General features: G+C 50.6%; 9 protein-coding genes across 9 annotated transcripts; 5 read left to right on the top strand and 4 right to left on the bottom strand.

Annotated features, from left to right (window-relative positions):
• The first annotated feature begins 258 nt into the window (after positions 1 to 258).
• Positions 259 to 5,736, top strand: TrAFT101_008880 (uncharacterized protein). The gene has a single exon (XM_024899902.2). The coding sequence runs from the start codon at positions 2,600 to 2,602 to the stop codon at positions 5,156 to 5,158; it is 2,559 nt and encodes an 852-aa protein (XP_024761696.1). The 5' UTR covers positions 259 to 2,599; the 3' UTR covers positions 5,159 to 5,736.
• On the bottom strand, positions 812 to 1,106 carry TrAFT101_008881 (uncharacterized protein; the record flags this gene model as incomplete). The annotated part of the gene is made up of 2 exons (XM_066128457.1): positions 812 to 949; positions 1,020 to 1,106. 2 exons carry the CDS (start codon positions 1,104 to 1,106, stop codon positions 812 to 814), a joined length of 225 nt encoding a protein of 74 aa, XP_065984576.1.
• Positions 5,737 to 5,970: 234 nt separating the features above from the next.
• TrAFT101_008879 (uncharacterized protein) lies at positions 5,971 to 8,670 on the top strand. The gene is made up of 7 exons (XM_024909662.2): positions 5,971 to 6,855; positions 6,946 to 7,268; positions 7,346 to 7,364; positions 7,428 to 7,478; positions 7,542 to 7,687; positions 7,747 to 7,950; positions 8,023 to 8,670. Exons 1-7 carry the CDS (start codon positions 6,046 to 6,048, stop codon positions 8,513 to 8,515), a joined length of 2,046 nt encoding a protein of 681 aa, XP_024761697.1. The 5' UTR covers positions 5,971 to 6,045; the 3' UTR covers positions 8,516 to 8,670.
• TrAFT101_008878 (uncharacterized protein) lies at positions 8,668 to 11,041 on the bottom strand. The gene is made up of 2 exons (XM_024899790.2): positions 9,913 to 11,041; positions 8,668 to 9,853 (listed from the first exon to the last, which is right to left on the bottom strand). Exons 1-2 carry the CDS (start codon positions 10,910 to 10,912, stop codon positions 8,904 to 8,906), a joined length of 1,950 nt encoding a protein of 649 aa, XP_024761698.1. The 5' UTR covers positions 10,913 to 11,041; the 3' UTR covers positions 8,668 to 8,903.
• Positions 11,042 to 11,248: 207 nt separating this feature from the next.
• Positions 11,249 to 12,678, top strand: TrAFT101_008877 (uncharacterized protein). Its single transcript, XM_024901822.2, has 2 exons — positions 11,249 to 11,293; positions 11,350 to 12,678. Exons 1-2 carry the CDS (start codon positions 11,274 to 11,276, stop codon positions 12,554 to 12,556), a joined length of 1,227 nt encoding a protein of 408 aa, XP_024761699.1. The 5' UTR covers positions 11,249 to 11,273; the 3' UTR covers positions 12,557 to 12,678.
• Positions 12,679 to 12,860: 182 nt separating this feature from the next.
• Positions 12,861 to 18,142, top strand: TrAFT101_008876 (uncharacterized protein). The gene is made up of 2 exons (XM_066128456.1): positions 12,861 to 14,979; positions 15,068 to 18,142. The coding sequence occupies exons 1-2, from the start codon at positions 12,954 to 12,956 to the stop codon at positions 17,338 to 17,340; spliced, it is 4,299 nt and encodes a 1,432-aa protein (XP_065984575.1). The 5' UTR covers positions 12,861 to 12,953; the 3' UTR covers positions 17,341 to 18,142.
• TrAFT101_008875 (uncharacterized protein) lies at positions 17,937 to 20,762 on the bottom strand. The gene is made up of 3 exons (XM_066128455.1): positions 19,508 to 20,762; positions 19,200 to 19,451; positions 17,937 to 19,105 (listed from the first exon to the last, which is right to left on the bottom strand). Exons 1-3 carry the CDS (start codon positions 19,794 to 19,796, stop codon positions 18,276 to 18,278), a joined length of 1,371 nt encoding a protein of 456 aa, XP_065984574.1. The 5' UTR covers positions 19,797 to 20,762; the 3' UTR covers positions 17,937 to 18,275.
• On the top strand, positions 20,170 to 21,041 carry TrAFT101_012052 (uncharacterized protein). The gene is made up of 2 exons (XM_066129454.1): positions 20,170 to 20,826; positions 20,968 to 21,041. The coding sequence occupies exon 1, from the start codon at positions 20,341 to 20,343 to the stop codon at positions 20,722 to 20,724; it is 384 nt and encodes a 127-aa protein (XP_065984573.1). The 5' UTR covers positions 20,170 to 20,340; the 3' UTR covers positions 20,725 to 20,826; positions 20,968 to 21,041.
• Positions 21,042 to 21,340: 299 nt separating this feature from the next.
• Positions 21,341 to 23,504, bottom strand: CBF5 (centromere/microtubule-binding protein cbf5). The gene is made up of 4 exons (XM_024901823.2): positions 23,176 to 23,504; positions 22,843 to 22,999; positions 22,144 to 22,775; positions 21,341 to 22,062 (listed from the first exon to the last, which is right to left on the bottom strand). Exons 1-4 carry the CDS (start codon positions 23,300 to 23,302, stop codon positions 21,512 to 21,514), a joined length of 1,467 nt encoding a protein of 488 aa, XP_024761702.1. The 5' UTR covers positions 23,303 to 23,504; the 3' UTR covers positions 21,341 to 21,511.
• Positions 23,505 to 23,507: the final 3 nt, after the last annotated feature.

Here is a 23,507-nt window from a genome sequence, read left to right as displayed (position 1 = left end):
CGTTTTCTGTCTCTCTCATTTGAATCTAGCCCCCCAAGATTGTACGGGGACTACCTGGTATGTACAAGTATGTAGCTGCTAGTACAAGTAGCTAGCAAGGCAAGGGAGGACAGAGCAGATTGGGCTCCACGCCGCCTCACAATGGACGAGGTGAAGGTCATGTCTCGGCGCGTTTTTCTTGCTTGCTTGACGACCCTGGCAACGCGCTATTACGGGGCTGCGGAAGCGCAGAATCTGGCATGGCTGGGGTCGTCCTTTTTTCTGTCTCAAAGTTTTTTTCTGCTACTGCACTCTTCTCGCTTGTCTTATCGGTGAGGGTCCGGGGGCGAGGGTCCTTGGAGAATCAGAGAGAAAATGAAAGAGGCCAATGACAAAGGAAAAAGCTGAGATGGTGTCTCAAATTGGGCTGGAACTTGGGAGGATTTGGATAGTACAGTACCGTCTGGATGGGAGGTGTGGAGACGAGAGAGGCGCGACATTGGACGAACAAAAAGAAAAGAGAAGAGAAAAATCTGGTTTGATGGGAGACTAAATAATAGGTACCTTATCATTCATCGATATATGATGGACGAGTGGCGTTGGATGCGCAAACGCATAGACGCACGCATACTCTCACACACTCACACACTCTTGCTCGCTCTCCTTTCCTTGCCCATTTGCTTTGGTTGTTTCGTCTCGCGGCATTATCTATGCTCCGCTTAAGTAAATATTTACTTCACTCGAACACGCAGCCCACCGACCGCGACTTGAAACCCGCAATACGAGTACGCAGTAGTCCAGGTACCAGGCACCAAGTTTGGCGACACTAAACTTAGCCTGCCGCCAGAATAAGATTGTCCGCCGTTTTGTCAAATGAGGAGCCAGGCGGGAGGGCGGCAAATGAGAGCTGCCATGGGAGCATGGCGCTAATGGGCCTTAGCGAAAGCGCCGGGGGCTTGACCCAGCGGGCCTGGCCTCGGAGGAGGGTCGCGTTGGCACAGCACTCACAGCGGACAATCTACAGGACATCCACAGCGCACCCACTGGCGCTCTGGCAGGGCCTCCAGCGCGGATACAATGGCGTCAAGGCGCTGTGGCCCGCCGTGGTTCCCGCTGGCCCCGGGCATTCTTAGAGAGCGAGTTTGATGAGGTCTGCTGGCCACCTTATACTGGTACCTAGGCAATAGCCCATCTTCCATTTTACCGCAGTCTGTCGCGCGGCGCGCCAGCCGTCCGTGAAGGCTCGGCGTCTCTCGTTCACGCTCTTTCTCGCTCGCTCATTTCTTTTTTTGGCCTCTTTTTTCCTCTTCTTACTCTTTCAATGTCCATCGCCGCCGTTTTGCTCTGTTGCGGATCTGCTCGTCACTCGCTTGCGTTGCTCCCCTTTTCAGCTGTGATTTCTGCCTTCACTGTCCCCCATTGCTGTGGACAAGGCCCGTCATTCTTTGCCCCTTGATTCAGTCTCTCCAGCCGCGCCCTTGTCTCACTTACTCTCACACTCTTTTCGCGCGCGCGTTCACACCCAGTCATTCGCTCCCGCCTTTATACCAGGCCTTTGGCCGCTTTGCTTCGCGACTGTCGTTTCCGATTGCCTCTTTTCTGTTGATTGTACAAGATTTTAATGTAATCGCCCGAGAAAAAAAAAAAAAAAACCCTCCCAAACAGCCCCCATCCCAACAAACCAGATCCCCCTGTGGCAAACTCCCTACGCACGCGTGCGCGCCCCATTGCATACATACACCAAGCCTGGACTGGATCGGATCCCACGCATAAACTCGCAAACGCATACTCCGTACATCGAGCTCCACGTCGGTCGCCAGCAGCTCATTCGCCGCCCGCTTACCCGGAGGCCTTGCCAGCGCAGCAGCAGCACTGAGGTGGCACCATCCAGCGTGTGCCCAACCACCAAGCCGAAACACCTTTTGGACGCCGTTACAGGCCTGCTGCCTTGGTCGTCAGGACCATCTACTGCAGTCGTGCAGCTGTGCAGCTTTTAGCATCGCTGCGCTGGTCTCTGTCTGACACCCCGTCATTCCCTCTCCTTCCGCGACACTCCGCGGCTTAGCTACACCAGGGGAAGTGGGAACAGACACCATTGGAGAGTCTCCCCCAGAGCGTGGAGTTAGCTCGTCGCCTTCGCCGCGTCTCTGCATTTATCTATTCAGCGTGTCGTCTTGCTTTTTTTTCCCTCCTTCTCTCCCTGTCTCGCTTGTCAACCCTGATTCCTTTTTTTCCCCAGAAAGCAAGGGAAGACCCAGGCAAGTGAAAGAGGCGAACTGCCTCCCTGCGCTTGCCTGTTAAAATTTTTGTTGCTTGACGGCTTATAGCTTTTTGGTCGCATGGCTCTCACTTCATAGCCGCAAAAACATCCCATCACCGCCGATCTCCGTCGACTATGGGCATCACCAACGAAAATCGAATCATCGCTGTCTTAATCCCACCCGGTCCATGACGAACGATTAAGCTATCAAGGACACGAAAAACCCACATTCTTCTGCTTTTTTTTCCTTTTATACGCCGACAAGGCAGAACATGCCTCGGTGGAATCGCCGTTACATCTAGCTTGTACGCGCGAACAACCAAAGCCAACCGCGACGCCCCCACGAAGAATTGAGCAATCATGAACGATTCGCCCATCCTCGTCAAGCCCAAGCGGCTTTCGACTCCCACACCCGGCCAGTTACTGGCCGCTCGACAGCGCCCTGCCGATGAATTTTTTACTCATCTTGACCCGGCGAAACTTGTCGAAGCGCTAACACCGCCTGACGGTGTTTTAAGGGGATGCCTCGCAGAAGCTTCCGCCGTCGACCGGGACTTCGCAATGCGAACGGCCATGGCATCCCACGAAATCTGGCAATGGCTCGACGAGCTGGACCATTGGAATTGGCCAAAACACGGGGGTTCCGAGGGTTTCCTGGAGCCTAGCAATACGCAAAGGAAGCTTTTCGCCCAGGCCCCGGCCCCTGGAGAGGAGGCTGAGAAGAAACAATACATGGGAAGCCTCCTCGCTGAAGAGGTGGAAAAATACGAATCAAGAATCAACCAGATCAATCAAGCTATGGATAGACTGGATCTGGAAGAGATCAAAGGTCACGTCATAAGCGACCACATCCTGCCGCTGTCAAGGCCGGGTACCCCAATGAACATGGACCCCAGTCGATCGATGCTATCGGCCTTATCGAGCTATCACAAAATGGAGGACATCTCTGTCCTCATCACCGCCATTGTTATACGAACCCTGCCCAATCTGGCAAAACTGTCTCGCCAGCTGCAGCTGTGGCACATGCGCATCATCGTCCTCCGACATGTCAACCCCTTTTTGCAAGCGATCCAGGAAGTGGAAGCTCTCCTTGGCGAGAACTGGGAAGCTATTTCCCAGTCCCACTGGGAGATGGAGCAACCCAGTAGAAAGGCCATTGTCCTGCCTGCCCGCACCTTGACTGACAAAGACTTTGATGCCCGGAAACAGTCACTCGCACTCAAAGTTGCCGAGCCCGGCCGTACTTTGGATTATATGCTAGACTGCTTGGAGAGCTCTCCAGACACGCTCCCAGATGACTGGCTCAACCGCTTGGAAGATGTTGAGCAGGGCTTCGGAGAGTGGGTTTCTGCCTGCGGGCGAATGATGGCCGAGGCCAAGCTGGCCAAGACCAAGGCTTCAACCAGAAAGGCCTCCTCACTATCGCCGTCTCCAACGAGGGCCCGCCAATCCACTTCCGAAAGAGAGGCGGGTTCGGGAAGCAACAAACTCTCACCGCCATTGTTGCTATTGCCCCCCATGGGTGATTCGGACCATGGAGCATATCTCGACCCAATTGCAGAAGATGAATTGTCCTCGTCCGAAGATCATCCCACCCCCGAGTCTGGATCCTCTCCTGAAGATCCCGTCATGGTAGATGATCATATGTCAGCTATCAGCGAGGAAGATGAGCTGGATCTACCACCTCTGCCTAACGGGCCCAGTAACTTTGGCTCCCCCACATCCAGATACGCCGACGATGCTTCAAGCGATATGCCTGAAATCTCTGCATCTCCTGCCGTTCCTAGGAGTCGACTCCGCGAGGCTCTGTACGCGGATGGCGATAGCCCACCAAGCTCGCCTCCGGAAGTAGAGCGCCGTACTAGGGAAAACATGGGTCTCCTCGACAGCCCCATGGTTGCGCCAATTGCCGAGGACGACGAGTCATTTTTCAGATCAGCGTATGATGAAGATTCCTTCTTGGATGATTTTGAAGATTCGTATGCTCCCGATCTGCCCGACGTGCCCGCCCCGCCCTCTCGCCGAGAAAGTGCGGGAGAGCAGCAACTGCGCCTGCAAATCACCCAGATTATCGAATCTATACCAGCTAGAATCAAGCTTACCAATGGAACGTCGGGCATCAATCTTAACCCGCCAGACCTCCAGCTCCCTCGGCTGAGGAAGAAAGCCTCCAAGGAACCAGTCAAGCGGAGCACATCGGGCATGTCAACCCGAACTGCCACGCCTTCATTTACCCTGTCTCCTGTCAAACAAAGGACGCGCTCCAAGGGCCACTATCCGATTAGAGTTTATCATCTCTCCAGATCGGACAACGAGGCTCCCATTAAGCTATTCATCCGTTGCGTTGGAGAGCATGGAGAGCGAGTCATGGTCCGCGTAGGTGGTGGATGGGCCGACTTGTCCGAATACTTGAAGGAGTACGCTATGCACCATGGTCGCCGTTCGACAGGCCAAGATAGGACCAAGGTAGAGGTTCGCGATAATACTCGGACTCCTGGACCTACCCACTCCACCCACTCCAGCCCTCCTAGCCGCTCCCCTACCACTGCCGATAACCGCTCTTCTACCAGTCCTATGCCGACGACACGCAAGTCACGGAGGAGCAGCGTCAATAGTTCCTTGCGGCCAAAGACCCCGGTAACCCCAGGCCAACCGGCGCAAGGTACACCCCCATCTGAGGGCTCAGCAATTTCGAGGCCTAGCTCTCGGCAAAGCTGGGTAGAGGATGAAAGCTCCTTCTTGGGTCTAGCAGGACCAAGAGCTAAGAAGATTGAAATGAGTGAAGAGAGCAAGGCTTGGGTTGAAAGCATTAAAGAGAAGGTACTCATGGCCAGCAGCAGTGATAAGAAGCCAAACGAGAAGAAGTTTGGCGAGATTGGAAAGGCTGGAGGCACCAAGCGCGTGTTTAGGAAGGCCTAAAGTTAGTTAGTTTTTTCTTTGTCTTTATTTTCATTTCTCATGTGTCATATTTCCCTTGGAAACACGACGTACGCGTTCGTGCATGGAAAGGCGTGGTATCTATTTCTCCCTAAACAAGAGGGAGAGGGGCTCGGTTGGAGGGAGACGGAGACGATGGAACCTGTCATTTTTTATTCGCATGTTTAGAAAGACCATGCATGGAGTTTTTATTTTGGGCGGGCATAGCATGTCATAGGTTTTTTTTTACAAAAACGTCTGCATGAAATGTCCTTGCTGGAGCGAGTTTAAGGAATTGTCAGAGGATACCCATATACATACGATAGCACATAGCGGATTTACCATATTTGTGGAATTAAATCATTTTTCATAGCATCTTTAATTACCTGATGCATTTACTTGGTCTATGTTGAGGATTGTTTGGAGTATGAGAGAGTGTAGTTTGGAATTTGTGATTGGTATTACCCGGCTTTGAGTCAGTGGGACATACATGGTGAAGATGCTGCATAGGTGAAGCGTAGAAACGTGACCAATTTTTCACCTTTTCGTAGAAAAACTACATCAATTATAGCATAATGGAGAAATAAATATTATAATGTATCGAATGAATTCATTACTTTTTGTTTCCTCACAAAAAACCAAAAAAAAAAAAAAGTACTCCGTAACGACCATGCAGTTACCGGGTAGGCCCATTTCTTGCATTATCTTAGTTGCTTGGCGGCGCTGCTAGTGGCTTATCGATAATCGGCGACAGAAAAAAAAAAGTTGCTATGGAGCCCATTGGCTTTCGAAAAATCAAGTCGGTATCCACGCCTGTACCATCGCATTTCAACCAACACCCATTGGGATCGAAAGCACAGTCTTTGAGCAAGCAAATTTCGGTCGCAACAATGGGTCAGGGACGTCGCATGAAGAGAAAGCAGGGCATGCCCGATGCCCTGTCCGAGGAGCACTTTGCCAACCTCAAGCGAAGGGCAGGATTGCCCGTTGAGCCGCCGGTCGAGAAAGCGTCGCTGAGCAATAAGAAGCGCAAAACCGCCAAGGGCGCCGCCGTAGCGAAGAAGCCGGAGCCTGCGCCCAAGAAGGCCAGTGCGAAGAAGAGCAATGGAAAGGCCAAGAAACTGCCGGTGCAGGAGCAGGATTCTGACGACGAAGAGATGGGTGACGAGTTTGATCTAGACCAGTTAGAGGACGATGGGTCCTCTGATGAAGACGTTTCTTCAGGAGGAAAGAAGAAGAATATTTGGTCAGATGATGAGAATGATAGTGACGATGCGGAAGAGGACGACTCAGTATTTGATTCGGACGACCAGGAAGAGGGCGGCAAGAAGGGCAAATTCGTCTTCTCCGACGACGAAGACGAGTCTGATGCCGAGGAAAAGCTCACTGCCGCCAACATTGCAGGTCTCTCACGGAGACTAGACAAGAAGCTCGCCGAGGACAAGGCAATTACCGAGACTGAGATGCAAGAGTCTGCGATGCAGACGAACATTGATGGACCTAAAATCTTTGGCGAGGAGGATGATGATGAGGACGACGAGTTGACGGATAAGAGCAAGTCTTTGCTGGCACCAGATCTACAGCTGCTGAGACAGAGGATAACGGATACCATACGGGTGCTGGATGACTTTGCCAACTTGGCGGAGGAGGGAAGATCTAGAGCAGAGTATACTGCTCAGCTGCTCAAGGATATCTGTGCTGTAAGTCGCCCTGCACTGCTTACTTCTGCCAGATTTCACTTTTTGTTTTGTTTTCGAATAAACATGCTAACAAGGGCAATGAATCCACAGTACTACGGCTACAGCCCCTACCTGGCTGAGAAGCTCTTCAACCTCTTCACCCCGCGTGAAGCCTTCGCCTTCTTCGAGGCCAACGAGATGCCCCGTCCCGTCGTCATCCGAACGAATACCCTGCGGACGCACCGAAGAGATCTCGCCCAGGCGCTGATCAACCGTGGTGTCACGCTTGAGCCCGTGGGCAAGTGGAGCAAAGTCGGCCTGCAGATTTTCGAGGCCAATGTTCCTCTGGGTGCTACGCCCGAGTATCTTGCTGGTCATTATATTATCCAGGCGGCTGCGTCTTTCTTGCCCGTTATGGCGCTTTCACCTCAACCGTAAGCGCTGCCTGTGCTTGCTTGCCTATCAGTTTTGTGGACATGTGAATATATATGCTAACGTGTGTGTGTGATAGGAACGAGCGAGTTCTTGATGTATGTTGACCGTGTGAATCTTGTAAGATGTCATTTGAAGATGATGACTGACTTGTCGAGTAGATGGCCTCCGCTCCTGGTGGAAAGACCACTTACTGCTCAGCTATGATGAATGTAAGTCTGGCACCCACAAGCCTTGGTGGATCTAATGAGACTTCTGTACTAATTTTGCCATAGAACACTGGCATCGTCTTCGCCAACGATCCCAACAAGGAGCGTGCCAAGGGTTTGATTGGTAACGTTGCTCGTTTGGGAGTCCGCAACGTCATCGTCTGCAGCTACGATGGTCGTGAGTTCCCCCGAGTTATGGGAGGATTCGACAGGTGAGATACATTCATGCGCCATATGCAATGGGGAATCAGAAATCTAATAGGTCCATCAGAGTACTTCTCGACGCCCCCTGTTCTGGAACTGGCGTTATCTCAAAAGACCCTAGCGTCAAGACCAACAAGGATGAGAAGGATTTCATTTCACTGCCTCACATGCAGAAGCAGCTGTTATTATCTGCGATTGACTCAGTCAACCATGCTAGTGAGACTGGTGGTTTCCTTGTTTACTCTACATGCAGTGTTACTGTTGAGGAAAAGTAAGCTTTTTTTTTTCTCCATTCACCTCTTCATAATCTACGCAGACTTCTAACTTTTTATCCTCCTATTAGCGAGAGTGTTGTTGCCTACGCCTTGTCTCGTCGTCCCAACGTAAAGCTGGTCGACGCTGGCATTCCCTTTGGCAAGGAGGGCTTCACCAGCTACATGGGCAAGAAGTTCCACCCCAGTCTCAAGCTCACCCGCCGATTCTACCCCCATGCCCACAACATTGACGGTTTCTACGTCGCCAAGTTCCAGAAGATTGGCCCCACGCCGCCCAATGCCATTGGTGCTGCCGGTAAGAAGAACGGCAACGCCGCTGCTTCTGGCGATGAGGAGGTCATCGACAAGACACCCATCACAACCGATGAGGACACCGAGATGGAAGACAAGTCTACTAAGAAGAAGAGCAAGGGCAAGACTGGCACCGAAAAATCTGACTTTAGCGCATTCGACGAGGAGGAAGATGTCAAGTACATGGAGAAGGCTAAGAAGAACGCCATGAGGAGGAGAGGTCTGGATCCGAAGTCTTTGAAAAAGCCCAAGTCTCAGGAGAAGAAATGATGTGGAGTCTGGAAGCGTTAAAAAAAATTAGACAATTGTTAATAGCATAAGACAGATGGGAGGGCGAAAAAAAGGGAAGGAGAACTGCTGGGGCTTTTCTTTTCATTTTTGTTCTGGGATGAGCAATTGTGGATATTTCTTGGTCACATTGTGTGGGTTACATATATAAACTTATTACTTTTCTTCTTTCTTTCTTGTTTAAACTATCATTCTCCATGGTCTTCAAGATAATCATGTATTAGGCGCCAGCCATCCTTACGGCATATTTACCTATGAACTGCATAAAGAAAAGTCACCTAGCTGATGGACGAAATAACCACACAGTCTTTTACCAGTTTCACTCAAATAAAGGAAAAGAAAAAAAAAAAGCTATTTCTCTCCTCCGTATCTAGTCCTCCATTTTGGGCGCCGTTCTCCTTGTTTTCCTGTGTTTACCATCGCGTTGACCTCCCTTGTAGTGCTTCTTACTCGATCCCATCTGCATCTCCTTTGGGTCCAAGCCATTCTCTAGGGCAACTACCGTTCGGGCCTTGCGCCCACTGAGCGCCTTGGCGCCGCCCATGACGCTACCCTGACCCTGTTCTGAGTATTTGTAGTTGAACGGCACGTTCACATGCCCCCGGACATTCTTTGGCGTGAAAAAGTTCTTATCCAGGTTCTTGGACTTGGGGCCCTGTGGAAGGCCGACGAATTCCGAGGCGAGACTGTCCTCATCGCCTCCTAGGGAGAGAGCCTCCGTGGCGGCGATGAAAGCACCACGGCGGCGTTCGGGGAGATGCGCCTCGTCGTAGAGCTCTTCGTTGAACTCGTTTCCGTCCTCGATACCCGGCGGAGGGTGGACGAAGAGGAGCTTTCCGTTGACGTAGTCTTTCAGAATGTATCTTGATGCTCGTGCCTCATCTGGCTGGCCGAGACCTTGTGTCTGGAAGCCACGAGCAATGGCGTAAGCGCGAAGCAACTCCTCACCCGTAGGAATGCCAGTGCCTCCCTCCTCGATCGGCCTTGTGTGAATCTTGATACCGTAGATGGCCTCAAGGAAGGGCTTGGGGATTCTCTGAGCGACCAAGCCCACGGGACCCGTGTGCTCACGCATCTGGTCAATGGGCAGCACACCCTGGGTGACGAGATCGGCTTTTGTGGTGGCGAAGTTGGGGAAGACGAGACCAGGGCAATCGCACAGGACGACTCGCTCACTGAGATGGATGGTCTGGAAGTGCTTTGTCTTTCCTGGTGTTGAAGAGACGGATACCTTCTTGGCTCCGATCAGGGCGTTGATGGTTGAAGATTTACCCACGTTGGGGTAGCCGACTAGACCAACTTGGAGCTTGCTGTCCGCTTCTGTCCAAAAGTTAGCATTCCAGCCATTATCGTTCATTGATTTGTTTATAAAGACTTACCTCTATCAGATGGAGCATATCTTAAGAAAATTTCTTCAAGCTCCTCAACTGTCAGAATCTGGGTATCTTCGTCTTCGTCCGCCTTGTTTCCTGAGCTCTCCCCCTGTTCTTCTGCAGCAGTAACTTCTTCTTCTTCATCACTCTCAGCCTTGGCCTTCTCAGCCTGTCTTGAGGAGAAAGCTGGCTCCTCGTCTGAGCTGTACTCCTCGTCCTCCCTCGCCTCGTTCAACTCCTTTGCAAGCTGCGCAGAAAAGAACTTGTAGGCAATGCCCGCTTCTCTCAGGTATTTACCCCAAGCCTTGCGCTGCTTCATAGACATCATATCAGCCTTGTTAATCAAAAGCAGGTTTTCCTTCTTGGCATCAACGGCCTTGACGTAATTCTCCAAATCTTCTGATCGGAAAAGCAGAGGGTTTCGCGCATCGACGATCTGTACGATGATATCTGATCTCTCGATAACTCTCCACAGCTGCCTCCAGACCTCGATATTTCGTTCAAAAGGTGTCATGAGCAAGTCGTTGTTCTCTTGTAACTCGGCCAAGCCTCTTCGCCACTGGACAAGAGCTTCTCTCTCTCGGATATCAAGCTGTTCTCGAGTAGTCTTGGCATCCCAGTGAGGTCTTCGTGGCACCGTTAGTCGGTTCTTGTGCTCCCGGTGCTTTCCAAGGACAGCTCTCTCTTCAGTAGAAGACAACAGATACGGATTCTTCTGATCAGTGTGGATGATCTTGACGTTGTTTATCTTTTCGGCCGTGAAATCGGTACCGGCGAGCTCGGCGGTGGCCAAGAATTCGTCGAGTGCGCCTTGCTCCGTAACGGAGCGCATTTTGACCCATGCAGCATCTTTCTTATCGTTGATGAGGTACTGCTCGCCAGTTGTGTGGTTCGTTCGCATAAGAGACGACGTCTTTCTGTTATCGGAGCCTTTGCCCTTGCCGAAGCGATCGTTCATCAACGTATTGCCCAGCCCCTCATTCTTCTTCGACTTTGCCAACACCATTTTGGCGACTTTCTTCGGTCAAATTAGGTTCTGGAAATATGAAGAATATCGTGGGATTTAGACGCCCCTTCTGGCTGACCAAGATGCTCTCGGATCGCTGGGTGGGAAGAATAAATATTTATTGTGGAAGGTCGCATATCCAGGATTGGGGCTGAATAATACATCATAATGGAGGGGCAAAAATTTTAGATAGCCATGCAAAAAGATATTCGCACTGTCTGTATCACGCTATGCACACAAATCCACACAGTACTATCAAAAAGGGAACTGTACTGGCGCTACCAAGAAATTTCTTGAGCGCTGTTGAGGAAAAGTTACCGTCCATGCTCATCTGATTCATCGCAATCGCAAAGTCGCCAAAATGCCCAAGGGAAAGTGGATGTATGTTGGACCTACTGCCTTGTATAGTTATGAGCGCTACTGACATCTTGTTTTAGTGATAAGAAGACGGCGCAGCACTTTACGCTCGTCCATCGCCCGCAGAATGATCCGCTCATTCACGACGAGAATGCGCCATCCATGGTGCTGAACCCGGTTCAGTCCAAACCTGGGTCGAAAGTGAAGCACTTGGATGACTTGGCCTCCGAGCTGGGATCAGATGCGGAACATATCCGCGCCAACGAAGGTGAAGCCGCAAACTATGGCGTGTATTTCGACGACTCCGAGTACGACTACATGCAACACTTGCGAGATCTCAACAGCGGTGGCGGAAATGTTGTCTTTGTTGAGTCGGATGCCACTGGAAACAAGGGCAAGGGCAAGCAGAAGCAGTCATTGGAAGAGGCTCTACGCAAAATGGACCTTGAGCAAAAATCAGGCGACCTTCTGGACGAAGAGATTTTGCCTTCCAAGAACCTTACGAGGTTAACCTACCAAGCCCAGCAAGATGTACCAGATGTCATCGCTGGATTCAACCCTGATATGGATCCCAGACTACGAGAAGTCTTGGAAGCCTTGGAGGATGATGCCTACGTAGATGACGACGAAGAGGTATTCAACCAGTTGTCAAAGGATGGAGAGGAGCTTGATGAAGACGATTTCGGATTTTATGATGAAGAGGATGATGATGGGTGGGAATCCGATGCTACGGCAAAGCCTTCTAAGGAATACAAAGACCAAGTACCAGAACTCGTCAAGGTGCAGCCAGACCAACCAGAAGAAGGTCCTGGAAATGATTGGATGGAAGACTTTAAACAGTTCAAGAAAGACCAAAAAGGCTCACGTGGGCCAACAGCTCCCTCACGATCCGGGGTTGAGTCCATGTGGACGACGACTACAAATGGGGGCCGGACTAAGAGGAGAAAGGGTGCTCTGACGAATCCCTCAGCCTACTCCATGACATCTTCATCACTCGTACGAACAGAACAGCTTTCGATCCTAGACGAGAGATTCGAGAAGCTGGAGGAGCGCTACCATGAAGATTTTGATGATATGGGTTCCGTATCAGAAGTTTCGACAGCGTCTAGCGTGCAAGGCCCCATGCGATCAGATTTCGATGGCATCCTTGATGATTTCCTGGGCTCTTACACGAGGCCTGGAAAGCGAACATCAAAGAAGACAAGACCACAGACAGGATTAGAGCAGCTTGACGAAATTAGACGAGAACTGGGGCCTGCGCGTATTCGGGGCCGCGTCAAATCATGATAGATTTTTGAGACTGGGTAGATGGGCAAGACGACGGCGCAATGAAAGATAATAAAAATCAAGGGCTAGCGAATTCAATAGTTTATTTTTTTATGACCGCAAAATAAAACTTCATTTCTGATTCACTATCAGGATAAATATTCAAATAAAAAAGCAGTTGCTGACCAGATACTCTGTCTTATTGTTTTGAAGAAGATGCACAATTCTGAAGCTATTGTTTGGCAGCTCGCATCACGTGATGACTTACTTCAATGCTGCCGCGAAGCTCAATTAAGGTACCCGGCCAGCTTTGGCATCGCGCATCAGCCAATATCCTGCGACACGGCACTTCTCACAATACCTTCAGTAAGGCGACTCTCAACAAAAACCTCTCCTCCATGCGCAAATCATCACGTAGATGAATGCGACGTCCGTTGCATCATCGAGCCAAATGTTTTCCCCATTTAGCCAGAAGACGCAAGGCTCGTCGCAGGCTTTCAATCCTTTCGCCCCCCGGCAGACCGGCGAAGGAGCATCATTTGGCCCTGATGGTGCAGGCGGCTCTACTGCATTGAAGAATAATAAACGAAAGCCTGGATTTGCCACGGACAGCGATACTGAGAGAAAACCGAAGGCCAGCAACCCGTTCAAAGGCAAAGACGGGAGCCTGAGCGACAGCGGAAAGCAATGGAAGAAACGGGGCGAAAACGCAGACAAGAAGGCGGCCGATCTCAAGAAGAACACCAAGAAGCCGCGCAGTGATTCCAAGGGGCTGCGGCCGCCGAAAACAAACCACCGCGGCAACCGTGCGCAACCTGCCACGAGTGCTGAAGAAGACAACACGTCACGTCCGAGTTCGTCTTCTAGTGCAAGCTCTGTCGACGAGACGCCCGAGGCTGCATCAATGCGCACTGCCGACCCGTTCGCAAAGAAAGTATACGATCGACTCCGAAAAGATGGCATTAGTCCTCCGTCTTGGCCGTCCCAGCCAGGGGACCCCATAAACAAGGCCGAGATGGCCAAGTTTAGGGACAAGTACGAGGAGTATCGCAAGAAAGTGCGCGCGTCTCTAACAAAAGCCTCCCTAATCGACGATCCGGATAAACGAAAAACTCTCCAGAATGCTATCGACTTTCGAGGAATCTGCGAAGACATGTGCCCCGAATATGAGAAGATCACACGAATCACCGAGGCCGACGTTCCCCAGCATGAAAAGGATACAAGGACCGGCTTTGCAAAGACAAGTAGGATGGTGAAGAAGTTGGCGCGTTCAGCCGCCGGACAAGAAGCTCCTCTTCCCATGGATGTTCGCTCTACAGCAGCTCTGCGACGAACTATGGACTACCTGATCGACGACTTGCTTCAAGACGACGAGAACTTACCGACTTTGCACGGCTTTTTATGGGATCGAACACGTGCTATTCGACGAGATTTTACGTTTTTCTCATCTCCCACAGTCGACGACCTAAAAACCCAAACTTATGTGCTAGAGAATATTGCCAGATTCCATGTTACGGCCCTCCATCTTTTGTCACAGCCGGGAAAAGCTGGTGAAGATTTTGTGGAACAGCAGGAGCTCGAACAGCTTGGCAAAGCTTTGCTTTCACTCCGGGATCTCTACGACGATTGCAATGCCCAGGGAATTGCATGTGAAAACGAGGCCGAATTCCGCGCGTACTATCTCCTCTTCCATGCCCACGATTCAAATACCATCGAGATGCTACAACGACAGTGGAAGCCTCATTTCTGGAGAGATTCAGATGACATTAGGACCGCAGTGTCACTCGTTGAGGCCTTGCAAAATACAGATGACTTTCATGGCCCGTTAAGAGCAGCCCCATCCCTGGCTGCGAGTAATGCTTTCCATTCATTCTTCCGAATCGTGGAGGATCCTAGTGTATCATATACCATGGCTTGTTTTGCTGAGTGCCATTTCCCCCAACTTCGCCGATCGATTCTGCGTGCCGTAAAGCGAGCACTGGCCAGGCCCAAGGATCCATCAAACGATTTGACAGCTGCCTCTTTGAATAAGTTCCTTCGGTTCGACACAGTTGAAGAAGCTATCGACTTTGCGAAACTTCATGGCATCGACGTGGTCCCAGATCCACAGGCCACTATGGATGTTGCACAACAGCGTCTGGTCTTGAATAATAGAGAACCCCTATTACACCCCCGCCTAACCCATCAGTTTTCGCAAAATCTTGTGGAAAAGAAGAGAGGAAGTCGGCCATTACCGGATGTTATCCATACAACAATCTCCGAGGACTCGGCTGCATCTTCACAATCACGGCCTGGCAGCTTCTTGCAGAATGAAGGATCTCTTTTCATACAAGATTCAGCACCAATCCAGTCTCAAACGACGGCAACACAACCTTCAACAGCCTTCCCTGCGTTCAACCAGATTGCGTGTGGTCCTGGGACCAACTTGGCCACCGCACCTCAAGGTAGAGACTTCTTTCTTTGCCCGATACATCAACATCAACAGCCTTTGCACGTCTTGTTTACCGTTTCAATTCACTAATTCCGGTCTAGCTTCAGAACAAACTCCCAGTGTATTCGGAGCACCTGAAGGGCAAAAGCCTGCTCCTTTTGCGAGCCCCTTTTCATCGATTTCGACACCCTTTGGCAATAATTCGGCTTCGAGCTCTGTTCCACCTGCCTTACCTGCCTTCTCTACCAATAACGCACCCGCGACAACTAATCCTTTTGCACCCTCTGTTGCGCCAAGTAATGCGTTAGAGAAACCTGCGGCACCATCACCACCACCATTTGGAGCAAGTGCGGCTATTAATCCATTTGCACAAGCAACAACAGCGCCTTCTATGAATTTTCAGGACTCTCAGAACAAACCATCATCTCAGCCGCAAGTTCAGCCATCTGGCTTCTTTCCATCCTCTTCACCTACAGCTGTGAATGGAGTTACCCCTACCCCAAAGATATCATTTAGTGCGCTTGGGGAGTCAAAACCTGCCTTGTCAGGGCCCTTTGCTTCTAACGCTCAGCCATCTGAAGGCGACAAATTATCTATGTTTCCTACAGCTACAGTTGCCGCCCATGGAAGTTCAAGTCAACCTAAGCCCAGCGTATTTGATTCTCCAACGCCGGCGCCTGCTCCGTCAAGTACAAACAAACCAGCGGCATCTACAAGTGTGCCGGGATTTCCAGCGTTCTCTTCTTTGGCTGGAACAAGCAGCAGCATATTGCCCTCTGCTTTAAATTCAAAGCCATCGATAACTGCGCAAGAGCCACCCAAGCCAGCAATCAACTTTACGCCACTGTCACACCCCCAAATGGGTGGAAGCTCGAGCATTTCATCACCAAATCTCCTTGGCAATCAAGGAGTCACAGGAGGGGCGTTGAGCTCACCATTTTCTGGTTCTGTATTAGGATCAGAGAACAAGAAGGCTGCTGAGCCACCCATCCAGTTACAACCAGGCACTTCGCAGCCATCTTCATCTGCCTTCCCCGAGTTCAAATCCCCAACAACTCCTCACTTTGGAGACTCTGCCCAAAGCACTACCCCTACTACAACGCCCCCCGTTTTCTTCTCAAAGCCTGCCCTACCCCCTGCCCCTCCTCCGGCACTTGCGGGCCCTCCACGAGATCCGCTAGACGACTTGACGAAGTGGTTTGTGAATGGAGATAAGGGACTGATGAATGAATTCGAGGCTTTCATGGTGGAAAGTATCGTCCGGGATGTATTCGACAAGTTCCAGAGGGATGAGGAAGAAAGGATACGAAGAGAGAAAGAGGAGCAGGACAATGCGGAAGCTAAGAGATTCCGGATATATAACCTTTCCTTGAAATATTTTTACCGGTGGAAAAAGAATGCCCGCGAGAAACGTCTAAGGCAACTTCGCCGAAGCGGACGCGAGCAATTCCGAGCATTTCGCGAAGCTCAGAGAGCAGCGCAGATCAGAGAAGAGCAACAAACTGCTCAACGAATTGCTACTCAAAAAGCCGAGTTGGCCACTCTCAATCGCCCAGATGAGCTAGCAGCTATAATACGGAATAACCAACGAAACAAGAGGAAAGCAGAGGAAGCTCTCCTTGCATCTGGTGTTTTATCTGGTGTCACAAACGAACGAAGAGCCGTTGCAGCGATTTTCCGCAACGAATATAGACGGCTATCACCTACTCCATCAATTAACGGGAGCCAAGGATTGCGGTCTCGTTCTGGGTCGGTTGCTGGGTCCGCGATGAGCATCGAAGGTGGCTCAAAAACACGAGCTTTGCGCGAGAAGCTTATGGGAGAAAGGCCGGGTCGATTTCATCGTGCCCTACCTTCTATATCAGGCGATAGCTCTCCGCCAGAGAAATCACGAACTAGCAAAGTATCTGAGCGCTGGCGGTTGAAGGCCATGGGTATTGTGCAGATGCCTGATGGGACTGCCTTACCAGAGTCCATGGCGGAGGAAATTCGTCGCGGTTTGAAGAAGGATACGAGCAGCAGGGCAAGTTCATTAATTCGACGAGCATCAATAACTAGCGCGGCGTCCATGCGGCCGCAAAGTCCTCTAGCCTTCAAATCTCTCGGCGACCGTAACTTCTCGGAGAACGCGCTTACTATTAACAATAAAAGAAAGCGATCTATGGAGATTGAAGACGAGGTAGCCAAAGAGGGCATCGTGGATGCAGACCCACACAAACGCGTCATGAGTGATGCCGATATTCTATTACAAGAACTTAGAGCGATGCGTCAAGAGATGGAGGAGGGCACGACGTGGTTCAAATCACAAAACGGGAGGTTACAAAGCGAGATATTGAGCAGAGGAGGAACGCCAATGGATGAAAGCGGTATATGAAAGGAAAAAACAGAAGAAGAAAAAAAAAATTCTTCCGACATTGAGTGAAGGGAAAGAGGGCAAATACTGATTGTTTTGGGTTGTTGATTGGAGTCAGAAATTCACAAAAATTTTTGAAGCATTTTTTCAATTACGGTAATAAAGGCATCTTTTCATCCACAGCTTTCCTTAACAAAAGCGACTTTCGAATTATTTTTGAGCTTTGCAAGTTTTCTTTCAGTCTTGCTTAAGTTCTTTTTTTGGACATTCATTTTCTGTGTGTGAAAGAGAGGGAGAGAATTGTGCGAAAGGCACCATCGGCAACTTTCAGATACCCACGAATTGGATTTGTCGTATGGGAGCTGGAGCCCTCTCTTGTTTTCTACTGTTGCAGCCGAGTCCGGCTGGGATCACATCACTGTTTTAGTGAAGCTTCATATGGTCATTTGCATTTTTGTGTCTTTTCTCTCAGGATATGCATGTATAGTACGATGCCTCCCGCCCTTTTTTTTTTATTTGTGCACATTGGTGTGAAGTAGCCGAATTCATAACATCTGTTTTCTTTTTCTCGGTTGGGGTAGTAGGGATATACGGCAAGCGTGCTTTTTGTTTTTGTCTTTTTTTTTGGAGTTGAATACAGCATGGCGGGTAAGGGGATCGGGATGACATGGATTGATATGTCGGGTAGAATTCGCGGTTCAGCGTTTATATATATTGGAATCTTAATGCAGATGGTGTTTTGGCTATTCACGAACTCATTGCCATCAATGATAGTGACCTTGAAACATTCTTATCATAATTTATTGTGGATATCACTAATGCAGACCCAAACCCTCCCATACATGCACCGCCGTTTCCCTTCCCATTAGACCTATTGTACAAAAACAAGAAAGCAATGCTAAGAAATTTTGTTGATAGATAGCGCTAAATGACATGGCTTTTGGATCCCGCCCGATTTACCTTGTAGGAGGTGGCGGGAAAGATGTCTGAATAACCTCACTCTGGACGGGGCTCCCCGTGTTCGTCTGGCTCTTCTTCTTGCTAATAAGCCCAAGAGCATTACCGAATCCGTGGTTTTCGTCTTCCCACCTCCTATCAAGTCGGTTTGGTCTTGGGCTTTGTGACCAGCTAGACTGGGCCAAGTGAGGTGAAGGAGAATACCCCCGTTGTGGGTTGGCAAGTAGAGGAGCACTGGACCGAGTTGAAACAGCAGAAGCTGGAGTCGAGTAATCATCCGGTGAGGAAAGGCGAGGAGAGATGTGTGCCGAAGGAGGTGGTGGCAGGCTAGTTATGACGCTGGGCCTCATTATTGCACTATCCTGTCGGCTAATAGTGACGTTTAATGAGCTCTGGCTATTCCAGGGATACTGGGCCTGAGGATAGGCATTTGCGCCGATGGGAACACCATTGGTGACCATAACATGCGCCTTCTCGTTACCACGGAAGTTATCATCGGTCTGAGCACTTTCTGGAAATCTGGGGGTGACGGGAGTCACTCTTGTTTGGCAGCGGAAAGAATAGCCAGAGGCGCGATCTTGCTCTTTGGCACGATTTCTGCGTTTGCGAATGCATACAAACGTGAAGCCTGCAACCAAGGCCAACAGAACAACAGCACCAACGACAATCCCCACGATTGTTGAGCTGGAAATTGCAGGGCCTTGGTTGTCGGAAGACGGTGACGGAGTAACGACTTGGATAGTATCATTGCCAAAGAGTGGCTTGTTTAGGACTAAGACGGAGTCTGAAGCAGGCTTCACTTGGCAAGCTCCTTGTAAGGCGAGAAGAACTTAACATCATGAGTTAGTAATGTATAGAAAGGGTCGATATGGATAGATGGATGGATAGATAGATAGATAGATAGATAAATTTATACCACGTACAGTTGGACATGTATTCATGCTCTCCATCAGCTTGGATACACTGTAGGCATCCCTGAACTTGATTACCGGTGATGGCACCCCCATTAACATCGCAATAATCATACGGGGTCAAGTTCGTCGGATTCTTAATGCTTAGTTCGAGAGCATCAGAGAGACTTCCGCACCCCACCGCCGTCGTACAAGGGCCCGCATCGAAGCCAGTGCTGTTGGGATAGCCAAACATGCAGTAGCTGGCAGAGTACCGTAGGTTGTCTTTACTACTTGTAAGCCACAGCTATTAGACAGGATTTGTAGAGATGGGAACTAACATAGGAACCAATCCTGATCACTCTCGCTACCATGGGTGTAAGTGCTATTCTGTAGGCACGTGAAGCAGCTCTCCAGCTTTTTCCCCTCCGGTGTACTATCGAAGGCTGTGTCGGTGCAGACAATATCTTTCCACTGCTCGTCGAAGAAGTTTGGGTCCGATTGTGAGATGTTGGAGTCGGTGCAGACGCTTGTACATGGGGAATTTGGCGAGACTCTCAGGGCTTGCGTCAATGAAGAAGTAACGATGAATAGAGAAAGAACTCCACGACGAATTGATATGTAACCCATCGTGTCTGATATGAATAGCGCCGGTATACTGAAATGAATGATAGGACTCGGACCGGATGCTAGTCAAGGAAGAGTCGAGTGCGTGTTGCAAAAGAATAAATGCTACCACAAAAAAAAAAGAGTGATCCAGCAGAAAGGTAGCGAATGAAGTAAGAATTTGCCAAGACTCCTTATCTTAGATGGATACACAATTGCATCGCCTCTCAACGGTAATTGAAAGGTAAGACAGTCTCGCCCCTTTCAGACAGCAATGGTATCCACGCTGTAAATGAAGCCGCAACACCAATAGGAGAGCGTAATGCGAACAGAAGGATGATGGCAGAGGTATCTGCAAGCAAGACTGTAACGAGAGTATATAACGAGAGAAGAAAGGAAAGGTTGAAACAATCACACACAGGCGAAGATGAAGGGGGCAGACACCGCCCATAATATCCTGGTCCACGGCGGTTTAAGCTTCACGATCCCCAAGGCGCCGGTGACGAGACTATCGTGACGGCGGCAACATGCTCTGCAACATGACGGTAGTGACGGTGGCTTGCCGCCCATGGCTATACACCCTCGCTTCCGAGCTCAGCTCCCCGTCACACGCATCCGTAAGCAAGCTCTCTCTCTCTCTCTCTCTCTCTCTCTCTCTCTCTCTCTCTCTCTCTCTCTGTCTTGCATGGCGCTTGGTCATCGCTCGCCATATAACACTAGTTATGCGGCGGCGGTGCAGCCAAGCTTTGTTTCTCTCCCTTGGCCGGCAATCGTCGCTGTCCAGCCCCTTGCATCCCTGTTCATCCCATCATCGCATCGGGCAGCTTCGCTCGTGCCTGCGGCCAAAGATTCTCGCCAACCGGGTGTTCCTCCTCGTCGCCTCGGCCCAATGAGAAGCAGCAAACGCAGCAACTCGAAGAAACTAGTGCATCTTGAGCATGTCAGCGCCTAGCGAATCGCAGGAAGCGGCACCACCCAGAAGGCAGGAGATGCAGATGCAGGTTTCAAGGTGTGATGATGGGCCCGGGACGTGTTCGGCGCTTAGCAGCTCCACGTGAGTCGCCCAATGGAGGCTTCCCATTCGACCAGTGTTTCGATGCTGCTGCCAGGCACAGAGACGCAATTGAATCTGCTACGGTTGCTACCGCTGGTAGATCAGTAGATCACATACTAACTATTGCATTATTGTTTTTAGCTACGAGTTTATCGGACGCGGTGCGTGCTGGCGATAGTCGGTAGTCCACCACAAATACACATACAAGCGCCTCGAGCGGCTCAAAATCACTTTATCCCATCTGCACGAGGTATACAGCCGGAGAGCAAAAAGGTTGGCTCCAGATATTTTGCCGCTCTTATATTGCTTACCGCCAGATCAGTGGTGCGATGCAACCGACAATCGTCTGTTTTCTGCCTAGAAGCGCTACATACACGCGCTGAAAGGCGACCCTGCTCGGCATCCAACCCAAGCCCAGCTTAAGCCAAGCAGCGGACTTTCTCCCCATTGCGGCATCACCCCGAGCGCTTTGCAGAACAACACAGTATGGTCTGTTTAGTAAGAATAATCATGTTTGAATTGATACCTATAAACGCCGATTACCAAAGAACCACTTGTGGGTAACTAGAAAAAAGAGAAAGGTACAAGGCACGACCATTTCCATATCGACAAAAGACTCCCACGCCAGGAAACTTCACGTTGAAAAAGAATCCTCAGTCTTAATTTCCCACTCTTTTTTTCACTTTTAATCGCTGTCCTCATCGTCTTTGCCCCCCTTCTTTGCTGCCTTGGCAGCCTTCTTCTCGGCCTTCCGTCGTTTCCGCTCAGCCTTCTCCTCGGCAGTCTCTCCCTCATGCTTCTTTCGCTTCTTCTTGTCTTCATCAGCAGCAGGGGTCTCTGCGTCATTCATGCTGGTATCAGCCTCTTTGGAGGGCGTGGAGGGCAGGACAGGGATCGAAGTGGTGGCAGGAGCAGCAGCCGCGGCGGCGGCAGAGGTATCTGACACGCTGAAATCCTTGTAGTCAGAGGTCCACTTGGCGGGAGTAGCATCGTTGGGTCGGCCAAACTTGTCGAGCTTGCCATCAGCCTTGAGCTTCTTCTTCTCCTGGGCGACAGGTCCGAGGCCCCATCGTCGTGGGTAAAGGTCGCGCTCCATGATGCAACGCTTGACCTTTGCGACGACACCGTGGTCGCATGTAGACATCTCCACCGTAGACATCTGAGCGATACCAATGGCAATAGCCTCACCCTTGGTAGTCATCAAGACGACCTCTTCGTGGTGCTCAATACCAGACTCTGTAAGAAAAAATTTTTGTTAGCGGTAAGTCCTTTAAAGATAGCCAGAGGTTCGGAGGCCTTTGCCAAGCAATTACATACCATAACGGAGGAGACCAGGCAGCATAAGCTTAGCACCGTAGCAGACGGCGTTGACAGCGCTGTCCTTGACAACGAGACGCTTGTAGCCAGTGAGCAGAGTCTCGAGGGGTGCAATGACTCTGCGGAGGTAAGACTCATCCCGGGTGTTGTCCATCGTCCACTGGGCGTCCAGAACATCGTGCAGGGTAACGAGGTGCTTGGTCTCGTCCATAGCACCACTGCGCACACGTCGGAGCTCCTGCATGTGGGCACCAACACCCAGCAGCAGACCCAGGTGCACGCACAGGGTTCGGATATAGGTACCAGCCTCGCAGCTCACCCAGAACACACCCAAGTGGCGGTCATTGTCAAACTCAATCAGCTTGCTCTCGTGGATGGTTCGGATACGCAGCTGTCGCTTGACGGCGGAAATCAGAGGCGGGCGCTGGAACAGGGCACCGGTGAGGGTCTCGAGGGCGCGGGCGAATTGGGCCTGGCCGCCAGGCAGCTTGTCATGGAGACGAATGATGGCAACGTACTCCTTTCCGGCTCCCTGCTGGGACTTGACCAGTCGAGTCGCTCGATCGATACAGACAATCAGACATCCCGTGACCTTGGGGTCGAGGGTACCGCTGTGACCGGTCTTCTCAACTCTAATGGCATTTGTTAGCTCAATTGGAATTCCAATCAGTCCAGATAAGACTGCAGGCGAGCACGAACCGAAGAATTCGCTTAACCCAGGACACAACCTCGTGACTGGAAGGGTTGGAGGGCTTGTCCAGGTTGATGACACCAGAGCTGATGTAGGACTTGATGTCACGCTTCAAGGGCGCAGATCCATTGGGAATGGGGGTGAAGTGGCCGGTTCGCACAAGAACTGAAGAAGAGAAAAAAAGAGGTCAGCAGAAGGTTCAAGTCCAGAGGCCATGATTTTGTGCCTTGTTCCCTTCTCTTGCTCATTTCCACGTCGCCTTGACATCCGCTCCGCACTCAATTGGGCGCTACAATTCTCTCTCCAATGTACCAAAAACCAGGGAAAAGATGTTCACTTACGCTTGTCATAGTTCTTGAGAAGCAGCGGCCACTCGCTGGTGTCGACAGTAGGAGTAGTGGCCTGGGGTTTGATGATGTGCTCCTCCTGCTCCTGCTCCTTCTTCTTGTTCACGACTTCGGTAACCATTTTGACAGTCTCTTTTCGAATTGATCGGCCGAGATTCCGAGAGCCTGAGGATAGATTGGAAAGTGCAAAGGCTGGTGGCTCCAAACGACGAAGGCGAAACTGGCGCGCTTGCACTCGTGATGGATTTTTTTTCTAGTTCTACCACCGGCTCGAGCTTCCAATTTTTTTTTTTTCTTTCGCTCTGTGGGGCAGAAACTTTGCATGC

The sequence above is a fragment of the Trichoderma asperellum genome, chromosome 5, assembly GCF_020647865.1.
Source record: "Trichoderma asperellum chromosome 5, complete sequence".
Classification (NCBI taxonomy): Eukaryota; Fungi; Ascomycota; class Sordariomycetes; order Hypocreales; family Hypocreaceae; genus Trichoderma; species Trichoderma asperellum.
Note: the sequence above shows the minus strand (reverse complement) of the source record. Positions and strands in the feature narration are given on the sequence as shown.

What these genes read in the sequence shown, in the direction of transcription:
- CBF5 (XM_024901823.2), bottom strand. Translation starts at nt 23,302, where the DNA reads ATGGTTACCGAAGTCGTGAACAAGAAGAAGGAGCAGGAGCAGGAGGAG. An exon ending in TCTCAAGAACTATGACAAGC is followed by an intron (nt 23,000 to 23,175) that starts GTAAGTGAACAT and finishes TCTCTTCTTCAG; the next exon opens with TTCTTGTGCGAACCGGCCAC. An exon ending in TGGGTTAAGCGAATTCTTCG is followed by an intron (nt 22,776 to 22,842) that starts GTTCGTGCTCGC and finishes AAATGCCATTAG; the next exon opens with AGTTGAGAAGACCGGTCACA.
- TrAFT101_008877 (XM_024901822.2), top strand. Translation starts at nt 11,274, where the DNA reads ATGCCCAAGGGAAAGTGGAT. An exon ending in ATGCCCAAGGGAAAGTGGAT is followed by an intron (nt 11,294 to 11,349) that starts GTATGTTGGACC and finishes ATCTTGTTTTAG; the next exon opens with TGATAAGAAGACGGCGCAGC.
- TrAFT101_008879 (XM_024909662.2), top strand. Translation starts at nt 6,046, where the DNA reads ATGGGTCAGGGACGTCGCATGAAGAGAAAGCAGGGCATGCCCGATGCC. An exon ending in TGCTCAAGGATATCTGTGCT is followed by an intron (nt 6,856 to 6,945) that starts GTAAGTCGCCCT and finishes ATGAATCCACAG; the next exon opens with TACTACGGCTACAGCCCCTA. An exon ending in AGTGTTACTGTTGAGGAAAA is followed by an intron (nt 7,951 to 8,022) that starts GTAAGCTTTTTT and finishes TCCTCCTATTAG; the next exon opens with CGAGAGTGTTGTTGCCTACG.
- TrAFT101_008880 (XM_024899902.2), top strand. Translation starts at nt 2,600, where the DNA reads ATGAACGATTCGCCCATCCTCGTCAAGCCCAAGCGGCTTTCGACTCCC.
- TrAFT101_008876 (XM_066128456.1), top strand. Translation starts at nt 12,954, where the DNA reads ATGAATGCGACGTCCGTTGCATCATCGAGCCAAATGTTTTCCCCATTT. An exon ending in CTTGGCCACCGCACCTCAAG is followed by an intron (nt 14,980 to 15,067) that starts GTAGAGACTTCT and finishes ATTCCGGTCTAG; the next exon opens with CTTCAGAACAAACTCCCAGT.
- TrAFT101_012052 (XM_066129454.1), top strand. Translation starts at nt 20,341, where the DNA reads ATGGCTATACACCCTCGCTTCCGAGCTCAGCTCCCCGTCACACGCATC.
- TrAFT101_008878 (XM_024899790.2), bottom strand. Translation starts at nt 10,912, where the DNA reads ATGGTGTTGGCAAAGTCGAAGAAGAATGAGGGGCTGGGCAATACGTTG. An exon ending in ATATGCTCCATCTGATAGAG is followed by an intron (nt 9,854 to 9,912) that starts GTAAGTCTTTAT and finishes ACTTTTGGACAG; the next exon opens with AAGCGGACAGCAAGCTCCAA.
- TrAFT101_008875 (XM_066128455.1), bottom strand. Translation starts at nt 19,796, where the DNA reads ATGGGTTACATATCAATTCGTCGTGGAGTTCTTTCTCTATTCATCGTT. An exon ending in TGATCAGGATTGGTTCCTAT is followed by an intron (nt 19,452 to 19,507) that starts GTTAGTTCCCAT and finishes CAAGTAGTAAAG; the next exon opens with ACAACCTACGGTACTCTGCC. An exon ending in GCATGAATACATGTCCAACT is followed by an intron (nt 19,106 to 19,199) that starts GTACGTGGTATA and finishes CATGATGTTAAG; the next exon opens with TTCTTCTCGCCTTACAAGGA.